The 16,360-nt window shown below is 29.8% G+C and overlaps 1 protein-coding gene across 1 annotated transcript; it reads left to right on the top strand.

The window, feature by feature from the left end:
• The first annotated feature begins 5,786 nt into the window (after positions 1-5,786).
• LOC125867986 (protein ELF4-LIKE 3-like) lies at positions 5,787-6,271 on the top strand. Its single transcript, XM_049548582.1, has one exon. The coding sequence runs from the start codon at positions 5,838-5,840 to the stop codon at positions 6,132-6,134; it is 297 nt and encodes a 98-aa protein (XP_049404539.1). The 5' UTR covers positions 5,787-5,837; the 3' UTR covers positions 6,135-6,271.
• The last annotated feature ends 10,089 nt before the right edge of the window (positions 6,272-16,360 follow it).

Below are 16,360 nucleotides of genomic sequence, written 5' to 3'. Positions count from 1 at the left end.
ATAGAACTCCTCAAGAAACCATAATGCACATCTCACATAATGGGAATAAGCATTTAACTGACATAGACCGTGAGAGCTAAATCATGGAATCCTGTGTCATGAAACCCCACACCATAAGAAGTGGTCTACTTGCCTAAGGAAGACCGGTTCATCTAGCTTATGTGGATCCACTAGCTAGGACCTATGAGGGCTCATAGTTATGGGATATGAAAGATGTTCATTGAGATTCGACCTAACATTGGGAGAACCTCCATCTTACCATATCCTCTCGGTGTTTTGCCTACATTCCCATAGAGTAGTTTCAACATGTATGGGTTCCATGCGAAGACCATTGAATTGTCATAGCTACTTGTTATTGAGAATGTGTAATTGTACACTACTCCTAAAATGATTACCAATGTGTATGTATGTTATGCACATGTCATGGTTACTATGTTGTGACTGTTTATATATGTTTCACTTACTGGAATAGCCGCGTGATCCTACCAATACATTGTGGTTGTGTACTGATATTGTACTTGCTTGTTCTTTGTTGTGTATAGGACATCTTTAGGCGGCTATTGATAAACCTCAGCTAGGAGATCAGTGATTGAGACTGAATTTCGAGGGTGAGCCAGTTTTTTCAGGCTACCATGGAGTCCTTCATTTGGTTTAGTCCATTTTCTTCGAACTTAGATTAGTACTTTAGAAATTAGTTTGTTCAGTTTTGGGGTTACCTCCCCTTGTTTTAGACTTGTCACTGTTAAAGTTTTGGTACATTTACTTTCAGTTTCTAGGGGTTGTTTTCCGCATATGTTTGGTGGTTGTTTGTTAACTTTCGATGTTTATGGGAACTCCATTTTCTTTAAACATTTAAACCTACTTCTGTATCTTTAGATACCTATCTTTTCGTTAAGTTATGTACTTGGGTTGTAGTAGTGGTTCTTCCACCGGAGGGTAAGTGTGAATGACAATCATGACGGTCTGGGTCGTGACAACTTTCCTAATCACATGATCACCGAAATAATCCCCAACTATCAAGAGTGGAAAGAGCTCATCAGAAGAAGCCTAATGGTACCTATATTGATAGGATTCGAAATCGAGGATAAAATAGTCCAAAAAATCTCTTTGGAATTGAGAAGGGTAAAATTATAATTTTATTTGAAAAATATATATTATAAGTAAAAAGGAATTTGTGGTTGAAAACCTCATTAAAATCGAGCAAGAAACGAGTTTCAAATCAAGAAAATACCAATTTTTCCAACTTGGCGGAAAACCCTAAAACCCACATTTGAAATGCGGTTAAAAACATAAAAAAAAATTGAAAAAACTTCTTCAAAATTTGTTTACCCACAATACAAGGATCTAAATCTCAAAAATCAATGAAAACCCATTCCTAATCGACCTTCAAATCAATAATTTGATTTCTTGACCTTGGGGTTTAACATCTCCAGTTTGTGGATAGAAATCATGTAATATGAAAAGGATATTCTCGGCAAAAGAGTAAAATAGGGTTAGAAATATATACTGAATGATGATGAAATAAAAACGCATTAAAAATTGTCTCAAACCGATCTTTCTAGCTCCCAAAATGTCAAAAATATGAAATGAGTTTAGATAAATATTTAAATCAGCAATTTCATCACTAAAATCAATTTTATGTCGCTAAAAATGTGCACCAGCAACCTTTATTACATCTTTTTGACCCTCGAAACTCATCTGGAACCCTATAAACACAAACCAATAGTGAAAGTTCATCATAAAACATATTTTGTAGCCAATGGAATCATCATATTTTTTAAAAAGAATATATTTATGACCGAAATACCTACTCAGGACCCATTTAGGCCAAAAGATTCAACTTTTTACCTAAATATCCAAATCACAACTTAAGGTCTCAGGACTCTAACCGATCTTCCTACTAGACCAAACTCGACGTTCCAGACTCAATGAAACTAATAGAATACCCATCCGATGCTTGGATCACGAAATGTTGAGAAAAGTAAACCATTTCAAATATAACTCAACTCAAAAGGCTCAAATCCACCTAAATCTCACTATGGGGGCTACAATAACTATTATCACAACACATAATAAACATGAAACACTGAGGGAAGGGAAAAACGATCATTTCCCATATAAAAGTAATTTCTCAAGAAATGAGACATTATACTCATACCCTTGAGATTAACAACCCTCTTTCGATTTTATTTTTAAAAATATTTATTATGTATCATTTTCTTATTTGATGAAATAAAAACCCATCTCTATTAGATTTCCCCGCATAATTTATCCAAGTTTAAAAAAACAAATATACCTTTTCAAGATCTCACAAGCATTTTAATGGAAAATCTAATAATTTTTTGTATTTGTTGTAGTTTTTTAAAAAAAAAAAAAAGAAAGAAGTTTATTTTTGGGTCGTAAAGAAGAATATGTCGACTTGGATAAATTATGGAGAAAAATCTTTTAAAACTTCTTTAAAAAATCTTAAGGATCAAAGTGATTTATTAATATCGTATTAGTTTTCTTCATATTTAATGAAATTTGAATATATTTCTTCATTTTTACTATAGCATTAATAAAATTTAAAACTTACTTTTTGGATAAAATTTTAAAAAAATTCTTTTTAGATTTTGTCTTCCTAATTTATCCTAACCAAAATAATATATTGCAGAGATTACTTTTTAGATTTTGAAAAAAAATCTAGTAAAGGTGGAGTATTTATTCCATCTAATAATAAAATGACACATATAAATTTAAAAAGCAAAATAAAGACATGATTGTTAGTTTCAAGTGAATAAGTGAGTCAAAAAGGTGAATGTAAGGATATTTTTAGGGGTAACTTACAATAATTTCACTAGTTTAAGACTTAATTACTTAGCTACATGTTAGTTTGCAATATTTTGAATATTACCAGATTTTGGTATACATCCACATAAATATTTCTTGGGATATATAGGGTCAAAATTAGGTGTAATTTGTTCTAGATATATTGTATCTAAACTTGCATGTATTTAGGATAAATAAACAAATCTCGTTAGCCTCCCTCCCATCTCGCCCACCACTTTGCTATGTATCTATATCTAGATACATGTGAATCACACCAGAGACATACAAATACATGTATGTAGAGTGTATTTAGTGTGATTCACATGTACATGGGAACATAAACAAATCTCACTTGCCTCCCTCCCATTCTCGCTTGCCTCTCTCTCTGTTTAACATATATCTAGGTGTATCTGACTTGAAATTCGGTATGAAATTATTAATTAGTGATATAAAATATAATATTTCAAACTATAGGAAGAAATAATAAATATGATAGAAATGTTTGTATAATTAGATAGTTTCTAATATTTTTAGACAAAAAAATGAATAGAAAAATATTTTTTAAATCAAAAGCATGAATGAAGAATATTTATAAACCTTTTCCCTTAATTTAAGGATAATTTTAACTCTTTTCTGTTCTACCTATTACACGTTCATGTTCTTATTATTGAGAATTTGTAGTGTAGCTTCAGACTCTGACTACAATTGTTCTTCATTTTATGCTTTTGCAACTGTAAAAAGACTGTTTTTCAATCTTTATAGGCCCAGTATTTTAAAGTTTTATAATGGAACTATTATTGTCCTCTCACTCCCCTCACCCTTTCCACTAGGACCTAGGTGGACAGGCCAAAAAAATGGTGTCCTAAATTAGTAGCGGAGTCAGAAATTTAAGTGAGTTTTAGGTTAAGAATAAATTTAAGAGATTTTTTTTCAAAAGAAAAAATTAGGTTAACAAAATTTAATAATTTATTTATAATTTTTAAAAATATTTATTCTAATTTTATAATATACAATAAAACCTCTCTAAATTAATATAGGTGAGACTATGAAATATTATTATTTTGTAGAGGTATTATTTAATCGATAAATTAATATTTATTAATTTAAAGAGTGTCCGGTATCGAAAAATTATTAAGGGATGGAATCTCAAAGAATTTGAAAGAACCCACTTGTGAAAACCTCTTTCATGAACTTGAGGTCATGATTAATGATCTCGGTTACCGCAATAAAATGGTCGATAATAACCTATTGGATGAGTGAAATTGATACATGCTCAGATGTCCTGAGTTAAAAACAAATTGTGGATATCATTAGAAAAACAATGTTAATGATAAAGTTGAAGATGATACAATACTTTTGGAAGCAGTTACGCGTAAGAAAACACTTGCATCTAGAACTCTTCAAAATTTTATAGTGCAATAAGAAAAGACAACACCGAAACTTTTTTGATGCAATAAGAAAAGTTAGAGATAAGATTTAACTAGATTTAAATTTTAACAAAAAAATAGAACATAATAGAATCATATTTCACTAAATTTTCTTAGATATATTTTGTACTTTTAAAGAATTATTAATTTATAATATCAATGGGACCATACATTTATATAGGAGTTTTCTGAAAATATATTATCTTATTATCTTATCAAAATTAGTAATTTTTTCCACTAGCTCAAATTGAGATCGAAGGAAATTATTATTTTAAAAAAATTATTAATTAATAGACTATTAATTTAGTGAGATTTTACTGTGGACTAAATGGTTCCGCCTCGGCCTCTGCTCAAAAGGATACCCATATAGAGTATAGCCAAATGTGAAGTGCAAAAATTTGAGTGGTCATTTTAGGGTGGGAAGTCTTCTATATTTATAAAATATATATATTTATCATGTTTGATCTGATTATTTTGTCTAATATTTATTATTTTTTTATGTTCCGCTTTATGTATTAGAGAAACCTTGTTATTTAATTTGTCTAAAATAGAATATTATATTTAGATTTTAAAAGATATATATGTTTGTAATAAATTTTAAAGTGACAGCAAATAAATTATAACCACAAAAAATATGAAGAAACATAATTGTATTCATCAAGATTACGGGTACAATTATGTTCCTCCCTTGATTCTCCTCTCATAAGATTTATCCATGATTCGAGGGCCGTTAGTGGCGTATTTCTCGAACTGGAATGATTTAGATTTGACCTCTATATGAATATTTCATGAATTTGCGAATATTCGAGATCTTAATCTTTAAAAAACCCAAGAGTTTATGGGATATTTGAGATGTCTTTTAAGAGAATTTAGTACCTTTTATATAGACATAAACTAGAGTTTAGGATTGAGTAGCCTCCAAGAATCCTAATTTGAGTTGAATACAATTTGTAGAGTCCCAGCTCAAATAAATCACATCTTGTAGACTGCCACAAAATTTCAATGTCTACGATATAATATTATTGTTTTGAAAGTCTAAGCATAGGGCTTTATCCTAGATATCGTAGGGTACGCACTAAAAGGTTCTCTTTATGAAAATGGGATTTGCTTTATTTGACATCTCATGTATTATATAAACCATGTTAGTTACATGATCCCCTTTATACTATAAGGTAGGTCAAGTCATAATTTGAAGTTGAGATGTTGTCTCATGTACATTTTGTCTTTAAATAAACAATTCAAAATACCTTATCCTCTTTTGTCTCTCTGCCTTTTCCTTTTTTTTTTCATGCGGTATTTGATATTCACATTGAAGTCCGACTAAATCTAGATTCGTGCCGAAAAGTCTCACATTGATAGGTAAATGGCTCCCTAACAAAGGCGACTTCGTATCCAAAATATATTGAACTCGAGACTTCTTGGTTAAGAATGAAAGAGTAGTTACCACTTCACCACAGTCCTTGTTGATATTCTTCCTTTTCCTTAATACTATAGCCAAGTACACATATATATCATGGCATTGCCTTTTCTTTACAACTTATATATTATATAAAAAAAAAACTCCAATTGTCTATTAATTCTTTCAAAGAAGAAGAAGAAGAAATGGAAGGAGAAATGGATGGTAAAGTTTTTCAGACATGTCAAAAGAGTTTTGTTCAAGTTCAGAATATATTGGATCAAAATAGGCTGTTAATCAATGAGATTAATCAGAATCATGAGTCCAAAATCCCTGATAATTTGAACAGAAATGTTGGTTTAATTAGAGAACTCAACAACAATATCAGAAGAGTTGTTGACCTTTATGCACATCTTTCAGGTTCATTCAACAAATCTAATGATGTTTCATCTGAAGGAGATTCCTCTGGAAGACCTACTCACAAAAGGAATAGGCCTCTCTGAAACATCAGAGATTGATTTGAGGTCCGATTATCATCAGACAGTTGATTGTAGTTTAGCCTCTTCCTTCCCACTCGTCAACATTCTAATAATGATATTTGTACCTTCAGATCTAATTGAAACAAGAATTTAATTTTTTTCTTTTATTTTGTCTATATATATTTCAAAATCAATTGCCTCTTGAGGCGTAATTGATGTTGTAAACTGTACGGATGCCAAAGATATTGATTTTCGTAAAAGGGGATAGATGTTGTAAGCTTTTTAAACTTTTTCTTTGAGGATTTGTATGTGGAGAACTTAGCAGAATCAAGGAGATGCTCTCAAATTCTCTGTAGAAAACACAGCTTTAAATCCAGATCGTAATTTCATATCAACGTTTATTTATCATATTCTGAATAAAACTTTCGACTTCAAACTTCGATTGAAAATCTCAAATTCACTTCAATGGTAGAATTTAATTTTAAATTTTCTATAATTTAAAAGTTAGCCCCATAATTTTAGATTTTGAAACAAAAAAAAAAACTCATCTTTATTACAAAAAATAATAATTAGCCAACCCACTTTCCCCTTTTCATAAAAAAAACCATCCTAAAGTCAGTTGGTGTTACGGCGAACAATCTTTTGTTATAATTAATTTAGGTAGAATTGAGGGAATTTTTAATACTCTCTTTTTATTCAATTTTTTTAACTGATTTTGACTTGTTATAAAATTTAAGAAAGTAAAAAAAAATTAATCTTATAATTCTTAAATATATCACGTGAAAAGTTGAAATTAAAAAGTTATAAGAAAAATATTTTTTAATGAAAAAAAATAGAAAATAAGACAAACAAATTAAAATATAAAAGTAATTTGTACAAATTTTGAGTTTTTAAGATGATGAGAAAAAAGTATAATTTCTTTGCAAAACTTATGACCAAATATAATTTCAATTTCAAATTAATATAATCCAGATTAATAATTTCAAGTTCACGTCCAAACACCTACTAACTCTTTTTTATTTCCCAATCACAGAGCACGACAAGATGAGAATCTAAATAAGAAATGATGTGGCTTTTTGACAAAAAAAATTTAGTAAAACTTTGCCCCATTTGTTTATGTTTATTGTTGTTCCATCCAATGAGAATATCTTGGAGAGCATTGATAGGGAAAGATATAGATAGTAAATTCTATGGATGTAAATAATTTAATTCATAAATAAATAAAAAGCAGTTTGGAAGTTAGTTTAAAGTCCAAATAAATATATGTGTGAACAAGTGACTCTCCTTTAAGATGCAACTTAACTTCTATGTGCTTATCCCCAACTCAAAGTTTCTTTCTAGTTACCTTTTATTTGCTTTCCTTCATCAAAGTATATCCAATAATGTATTCACAGGTTCCATAAAATTTAGTATTGAATTTTTTTTAAATATGTCGTCGAATTTTTTAAAATGATTTTGTCATGTCATCCATTAATAGTTAGGATTATTTGTATCATCATCATCATAACATAGTCGGTTCATTCATGCTACGTACTAACTACTAACGGACCTCTACTATTACTAGAATTTGTTAACGACATTATCTTAGCTCTTCATTACTTCTCAGCCCTCACTCCCTTTCATGAGTCATTTCATTAAATTTAAGTGTAAATTTCATATATGACATATATTATAGTACTATTTTCAAGCTATAACAGTAGATTTAGATTTTCAAGCTATAACATTAAAAATTTCAGGTTATAACAAGTTAAAAAAAAAAAGAAATATTTTTATTAATCGGAAAAAACTTAAAAAATAAATAAAAAGATAAACAAAAATTTTTTAAAAAAACGGAATTAGAAATAATAAAGTAAAAAACTGAAATTGTGGGTTGTAATCTAATTTGAATTTATTGTAGATAATTAATAATTAGCATGAAATAAGGGATCCAAACTAATTAAGAATATTCAGTTTCCTTAATTCACTCTAATTTGTTAAATTTAATTCAAAAATCTGATTTTAAAAATCAATTTCCATTTATTTAATAAATGATTAATCTATTTATGGTTTTTTATTATTAATTAATAATACGTAATTAATAAGGAAAAAATGAAAAAGAAAGGAATAGGGGTGTCAATTAAATTTGAATTAATTTAAGATAATTATTAATTAGCATGAATTAAGGAATCTCAAACTAATTAAGAATATTCAGTTTCATATACTTGGAAATGAAATTTATTCCAGATTAATATATAAGATAGTGTAAATATTTGTACAGATTTCAGATTCCAGATTTCATATACACGATTCATTAATTATTCATACAGATTTAATATACTTGGAAATAAAATGTGTTCTAGATTAATTTATAAGATAGTGTAAATATATAACAAACTTTATACCAATCTTATTCAAGTTTCATCCCAACACGAACTTCAGCTTATATCACACATATTATACCAACAATAAATCAATTTCATATAGTCACACAATGCATATCATTTGTATACCAATATTATATCACAATTAATACAATATCCAACCATCAAACATTAAATTCAGTGTCATACACATATTAATCAAATTTCACACACATTTCATCCATTAATTGTACAATTTGGATACACATTGATATTTAAAAATAGTGAATTCAAATGGTATGAAGTCTGTATATTACTAGTATCCTGAAATTATAATAGTCAAACAGTAATTCATGTGTAGATGATATCTGATTGGAAGAAAACATATGGTATTATATATCATGAAATACTTAAACACAAAAAAGTTGTCCAAAAGTAAAAAAAAATAGCATGTAATTCTAAAAAAGTAGAAGGTGCAATCAACTATTTCAAATTTCTTGTAGTGGTATCATTGTTGCAAGTTTACCAACAATTTCATTGACTAACTTGGTGTGAGCAGATCCTCCCCTCGTCGAATCATATACATGTAGACATCTAAGCTTGATTCGGAATATAACAAAAAATCAATGAAATTTCTCACTAATACTGACAGGAATAATGACATCGTCAACACTGTCCAAGGAATGTTGGCAAGCAGTTTGAAGCCTCTAATGCACTGTCCAACATCGTGGTTGGGAGAAATGGATCTCATGTCGCAATTTGACTCTCTCCACTATTTCTCAATGTTATCGACCCACATCATAAACCAACAGTCAACCGTACTGTATGATAGTGATATTGGAGAGTACTTTGCCTTCTTTCGCAAATAATACATAATGGTATTAACATGCTGTTACCAAATGAAAAGCCATTAAAAATGTTTTTAATATATACAGAATGTTTATAAATTTCATTCTATCAATTTGTTTAATGCACTGTTCATGAACGTTTATTTTTAAGCCAAAATTCATTTAATAATCTTATTTCCCTTTTGATTTGTCTGGGTCGCCCTTTTCTTTGCTTCATTTTTTTTCTCTTTCTGATCCTTCAACTGAGATGAATCACCCGTCGCCTGATTTTTAACAATTTTAGACGGGGGTGTTTGAGTTAATATATTGAAAGTTGGAGCATGAACTTCATAAGTAGAAGTTCCTTCAACCAATCTGAGACTCTTTCGAGGCGTTTCAATGGATTTCTTAGACATGATTTTGTTGAAAAATTTAATTGGACGGACGATTGTGAAAATAATGTAGTTGGCTGGTGAGAAAAATGGGAGAGACAAGGTGAAAGTGGGGTAGTGGGGGTGACGGCGTGTAGATTTGAATAGGCGTGGGTGGAGGGTGGTGGGATTGAGGTATGGGAGGTTTGGAGTGTAACAATAAACAAGGAAGTCTAATCTATGTAAATCCCTTAATATGTGTAACTGATGATTTCAATTTTAAAAAAGGAACTGGAATCAAATTAATTAAATATTATTAATAATATAAAAATATAAACAGATTAATCATTTATTAAATAAATTGAAATTGATTTTTAAATTAAATTAAATTTAATTGATATGTCATAACCCGTAAATAAACTGTTATAAATAAGAATTGTTTAAAAGTATGTTTAAAACCCGTAAAATTTACTCTTAAATGTGTGTATGGCATGAATTTTCCTAAATTTAATATCATATTTAAATCTTTTCTCAATGGCTTATAATTAGAGTTGTCAATATGGATTGGCCCATCCCATCCGGGCTAACCATATAAGCTTTGAAATTTGAGGAGTCAAGCTGGGCAAGCCCATTTTTTGTGTGGACCAGAAAATGGTCGGTCCAGCCCGTAAGTACGTGGGCTACGGGCTTTGCCGGATCAACCCTCTTTTCTTAAAAGTATATTTTTTATAATTTTAAATTATAATTTAAAAATATTATCATAGATATCGACAAGACAATATTACATGGTGTTAATGTTACTACTTGTTAATCAAATACACAAAAAAATTATCTTTATAATATTTATTAAGTTTGATTTCAAGTAAAAGCATAAATAGTTAAATATAAATATTAACCTAATTGTTTTCCAATGATCATAATAAAACACAAAAAAATATGACAATATTCCATAGGTTATGGCCTATGTAGTGATTCGCTAAAAATTTTAGGGAATTTTTATTTTATGTAGTACATATTTTATAAACATAATTTGTATTTAAATTGTAATATTTCAAACTTTAAACAAATTTTGAATTTAGAGTCTTGTTATTTTTAATACTCTATTTTATTTTTATTTTTGAATTAATTTTTATTTGACCCACAAGCCGGCCCTATTTATATTTCTCAAGCCCCACAAATCGACAGACTTATTCAGGCCGGGCTAAAAAGTTATTTTCTTAAATAGACTCCAAAAATTGTAGCCCAACCCTATCAAATCACGAGTTAGGCCAGATTGGCTCAACATATCTAGCCCATATTGATGACTCTGCTTATAACGTGTGACTCTCATGAATAATGAAATTAAGGGGAAACTAAACATATGCCCCATAAAAGCATAGTAATTACAAATTTATGCCCCTTTATATTTATGCTCCCTCACTAATTACAAAAAAATGCTCCATTTCTTTGTAGTTTTAGTTATTTAACTCCTTTTTAATTCTTTTGCTTTATATTTCTTTGATTCTTTTTTAAAAAAAAATATTTTATTATTTTTTACACCATAATTTGATTAATACCCAATGTTTATTTTATATACTTCCTTTCTTCTTTTATTTTCTTTTTTCTTATTTATTTCTTTATTCGTTTATTTTTTTCTCTACTCTTTTTTATCTCGTGTCTTTTTTTTTTTTATGCATTTTTTTCAATTATTTTTTTCAAATTATTTTATTCTTTATTCTTACACTATAATCTAATTCATACTAAAAATTTATTTTATATACTCTCTATCTTTTTTTCTCATTATTACTTTATTCGTTTATTATCTCTATTTCTTTCTTTTTCTTTTAATTTTCTCATTTTTCCTTTTTTTTTCTCCTTTATCGGTTTCTTTTATATTTTTTCATATTTTTTGTTTTTTTCTTTATTTTATGTTCCTTTTCTTTTCTGTTCTCCTCTTCTTCTTTTTTCTAATTATTTCTTTATTTTTAAAATATTTTTCTTCCTTTCTCATTCATTTTTTTCTCAAAGCATAATATTCTTTATTTTTTCACTACGATTTAATTTCATGTTTTTGGTCATTCTTTATTTTATTTTATTTTTATTTTTTCATTTAGTTAATTTTCTTTCCATTTTTTCTTTCTGATTTTTTTTCATCTGATTCAGTATGTAATGACACTTTACAATATATCTATATACTTTCATGGTATCATGGACGTATGGTTCAATACTTTAGCGAGATGTCACTGTCACACCCCGAGGCTACCCCTTGACGTAAAACAGAACCTAGAATCACGAGTGACCCCAAGCTAATTCTGTGTCTGACATATATCAAGCATACTGAGAATCACTGAATAAAACATGTACTATGCGGAAGCTAAAACATGGATAACTGAAAGTGGGGAATACCCAACTAGCCTGAATGTATAAAATATACTAAGAGTTTAATAACAACCGAAAGATTAAACTTAACAATCCAAGTTGATTCTACTACTATGTCTGAAAAACCTCTAACTAAGTTGAGTTGCTGGGACATGGCCCTAGCTAAATCTAACAATATTGAAAACTGAAAGTAAAGACTAAAATGAAAGAATGTCTATTGTCCTCAGAATATGAGGACTCACCACTGAAGCTGCTGAATCCGGATCGAGAATCGATCTAAGCGTGATCTGGATGCTGAGTACATGAACCTACATCATGAAAAGATGTAGCGTAGAGTATGCGTCAGTATTTGAAATGTACTGAGCATGCAGGATATAGATAATAAGCTGAACAAATATATATATATATATAAGCTGAATAAAGCATAACTGAGCAAGAATGTAAATACTGAAACATAACTGAAAAAGCTATGTTGAATGCAATGACCAAGTACTAATCATGAAAATAACATTATGAACTGAATGTTGAAGTATATACTGGAAACCTGGTCAAATGAACTAAGAGTCTGACTGTTTTAGCTACTATTAACGGACATAAACCACGTGAGTTAAACGTGAAGTCCGATGTATACGCCTCATCGAGAGGACCCAATATACCTTGTCAAGGATATAAAGGCATGTCTGACGTGATCACTAAATATGATGCCCAACAGAGGGGACTTATAATCCTAAGGGGGCACATAGTTCTGGGACTATGAGGGTACGTTGAACCCTAGTCCAACTCGGTACTAATTAAGTCTACTCCCAATTGAATATGTATATGACTGAAATGCGACTAAAATACTGAACAGCTCAAAATACTGATGAACCCTAGTCCAACTCGGTACTAAGTCTACTCCCAACTGAATATGTAAATGACTGAAATGTGACTAAAATACTGAATAGCTCAAAATACTGACATGCAATCTGAGAATGTAACATTTATATACTGATAATGTGGCATTCGAAATTTGGAGCATGATTATTTGTTTAATTGACCTAGCAAGTGTAATTTATGGTGAAAAAACCCCTAAGTTAGGAAGGATGATCATGAATTGGTCTAGGATTAGGATTTGGTTATAATTCAAGTGTTAATAGGCTATTGTTTATTGATTGTTGAATATTTTTGTTGTATTAGATCAAGAACAAGACAAGGCACTTCAAAAGGGAAAAGCTCAAATTTTTTTAGAGTCCCAAGTGGCTTGATTCGAGTTAGGTGATGATTGTATGTTTCTGGTTTATGTATGTATGCATGTCTACTACTTTATAGTATCATTTGCACAATACATGTTAGGGAAAACGTTAAAAAGCATATGGAATAATATCATATTCATAATCTCTTATAATGGACCTGTTACGTGACTTGTGGCATTCAAGTGGTAGTGTTCATTGTGTTTGTAATTGTGCATGCTTATTTGTAATTATTGATTCTCTTGGGTACCATGTCTGGTATTTGATATCCCATGGTTGGATCAGACACCATGTCTGGTATATACTAATAGTTGGCTCGGATACCACGTCCGGTACGAAAATATCTTTATATGGTTGACTCGGGTACCACACCGGTACACTTACTAAGGATGACTTGGGTACCACACCAGTACACTAACATATTGAGTTTGGGATTCATCATAGGACTAGGTATGTGTTTATGGTTCCATCAGCAGACTGTGATTTGCATTTGTGATCATGTGGGACATGCATACATGTATTTGTTGTTTCATTATATGTGGCTGGGAGTCCATATGAATTGATAATTGTTATTTGTTGTTATGTGTTACTGTATTGTGGTAATATGTTATATTCATATCTTGGACTTATTGTGTGATCTTATCAGTACATTGTGATTTATGTACTGATACTGCACACATTTTTTTTTATTGAGTACAGGGCATCTCTCAGCAACGGATCCAAGACCTCAGTTAAGAGACATTTGACTTCTAATCAAATGGCGAGCTATTCTTCTAGGCTGTCGTGAATTCCTCTGCTTTTCTTGTCCATCTTTTGTTTACTAAAACATTCTTAGACTATTGTTTACTATGTTAAGTTTTGGGCTTGTATCTCCTTCATTTTAGACATTAGAGTTTTGGTACAACGACTTTTAGTTCTTAGGGTTTATTTCCGCACAAATATTTGATTATTGGATTGACTTTATGGGAGCTCAATTCTTTAATTGTTGAATGGTTTGACCATTGATTGAGTTTATGTGGCCCCAATCTTTAGTTGTTTGAAACTGCTTTTCTTACTTCTATATAATGAACATGTTTTAAATCAATGGAGTGTTGAGTTTAGTTGGGGTTAGTTGTTGGTTCTTTCATCGGGTGATTTAGTGTGGGCGTCACCTACGACGGTCTGAATCGTGACAAAAAAAAGGAAAATAAGGAAAGATCAATTTATTTATTATATTTTATTTTTGTGATTGAATCTTAATTTTGTTTATCGTCTTTTATGTACTGTTTTTTGTTAATTTTCTTGATTTTGTATAGATATTATAAAAATATTATTGCTCTACCTGATAAATGAATAAATATTATTGTATTTTGTAATATTGAATTATATTTTGTACATATAGAAATTTTGCCTTTTAAAGCTATTCTTTTTGGTGACTTCTTGCTCTAATAAGCATGCCTCTCTCCCTTTAATCAAGACACATATTCAAGACTTTTAAGTAGTAAAGATGAAAGATGTGTTCACTATTTAATTGTTATTATGAATATAAGTAAATATTCTTAAAAATCAATTTTATATAAATCAAATAAAAAAAAGTGAATATTTTTCACTCCGCAACCTTCAATAAAATATGTTTTTGCAAATGCGGTTTAGGTTCGAGAACAACTACTTTTCTGAAGTATGATAATGTATTGAAAAATCATTGCCCCAAAAGCTTCAAAGTTTTTGAGTTGATTCATTAATAAAATTATGCTAAATTTCAATCATTCAAAAAGTTTATTTTTTTGGGGGTGTTTGTTCAAGAAAAACATCATTGAATAACCTGAAATTTTACAGGCTTTCTAGGTGGACCCTTGAAGAATAAAATGACACCTTAATTTCATATGTGAGGAAATAGAAAACACTCGCTCAGCTCCATGTATATATTATTCTTATTAAAAATAGATATTTCTTAATATTTGTCATTTCATAAAATTAATACATAAATAATACTATTTTTTTTATTTTTTTCTTAAGAGTTATTAGTCTTGAAAGTATGAATTTGACCAACATAGAAAAACTAAATAATTAATTCATTTCTCATAATTAATCAAAATAAATAATTTTTTGTTCATTGATTGAAAACTTAACTTCAAGAGATCACTAAATAAAGTAGAATGATAAATTTACTCAGTTCCTTAAAAGACGTAAAATTTTAAATAGTGACATATAAATAGAAACGGAGGAAGTATGAACATAGGCGATGCACTCGAAATGACTCAACTCTTTTATGGGTGTTATTATAATTATAATATCTTACTTCATTCTTTTTATTATTTTACAAGTATTTAAACATGTGGCATATGAATCATATCTGAAACGACCCCAAAAATGTCTGAAAATGTGCTTCAGAAACACCTATAATTGTAATTTCCATATATCTCAAAATCTGTGCATGATTTCAGAAATTCGACTTCATATTCTTATTCATGGGGTCAAATTGAGTGGGAAATGGGCCTAACCCGAATTTTTGAGCAACCGTATCAAAATTCGAAAATCGCAAAAAAATGTGATTTGGAGGGTCAACTTTAAAGGGGCATATCTCTTAGCACACAAGGAACTGGAAGGTCCACAACCTATTAAATTAAAGCTCTTTGAGTTAGCTTTCCAACGCACTTGGTTTCACCTCATTCCGAGTTAGGATGAAGGAGTTATGACCATTTTCGTAAAACCTGTCTGTGCAGATTTGCAATTTCCAGTGAGCCATTAATTTTTTTAAGCCTCATTTTTTAGGCTAAGTGTTGGGGACGTTTTTTATAAAAAGGGGATATGTCCCATACTTTGCCATTTTTAACTTCAAAAACACTCTGTTAGCCCTCTCCAAAATTCCATCAAGATCCTCAACCAAATTCAAAGATCTCAAGCTCTAATTCCGGATTCAAGACTCAACCTCAAGCTTCAATTCTCCATTCCAATCTTCATCAAGGATTCTCCAAAGTTGAGGTATGTGGGTTTGATTGTGGAAACCTTCCTTTCCACAAGTCCAACCATTTATCCTCTATTACTACTTCAAGTTTATGGGTCCTTATGGTTATTTATGAACTCTTGAAGTATGGAATTACTACTACACACCCTATTATGGTCTATTTTGCATATTATCATGAAATG

The sequence above is a fragment of the Solanum stenotomum genome, chromosome 6 (genome assembly GCF_019186545.1).
Source record: "Solanum stenotomum isolate F172 chromosome 6, ASM1918654v1, whole genome shotgun sequence".
Lineage (NCBI taxonomy): Eukaryota > Viridiplantae > Streptophyta > Magnoliopsida > Solanales > Solanaceae > Solanum > Solanum stenotomum.
Note: the sequence above shows the minus strand (reverse complement) of the source record. Positions and strands in the feature narration are given on the sequence as shown.

What these genes read in the sequence shown, in the direction of transcription:
- LOC125867986 (XM_049548582.1), top strand. Translation starts at nt 5,838, where the DNA reads ATGGAAGGAGAAATGGATGGTAAAGTTTTTCAGACATGTCAAAAGAGT.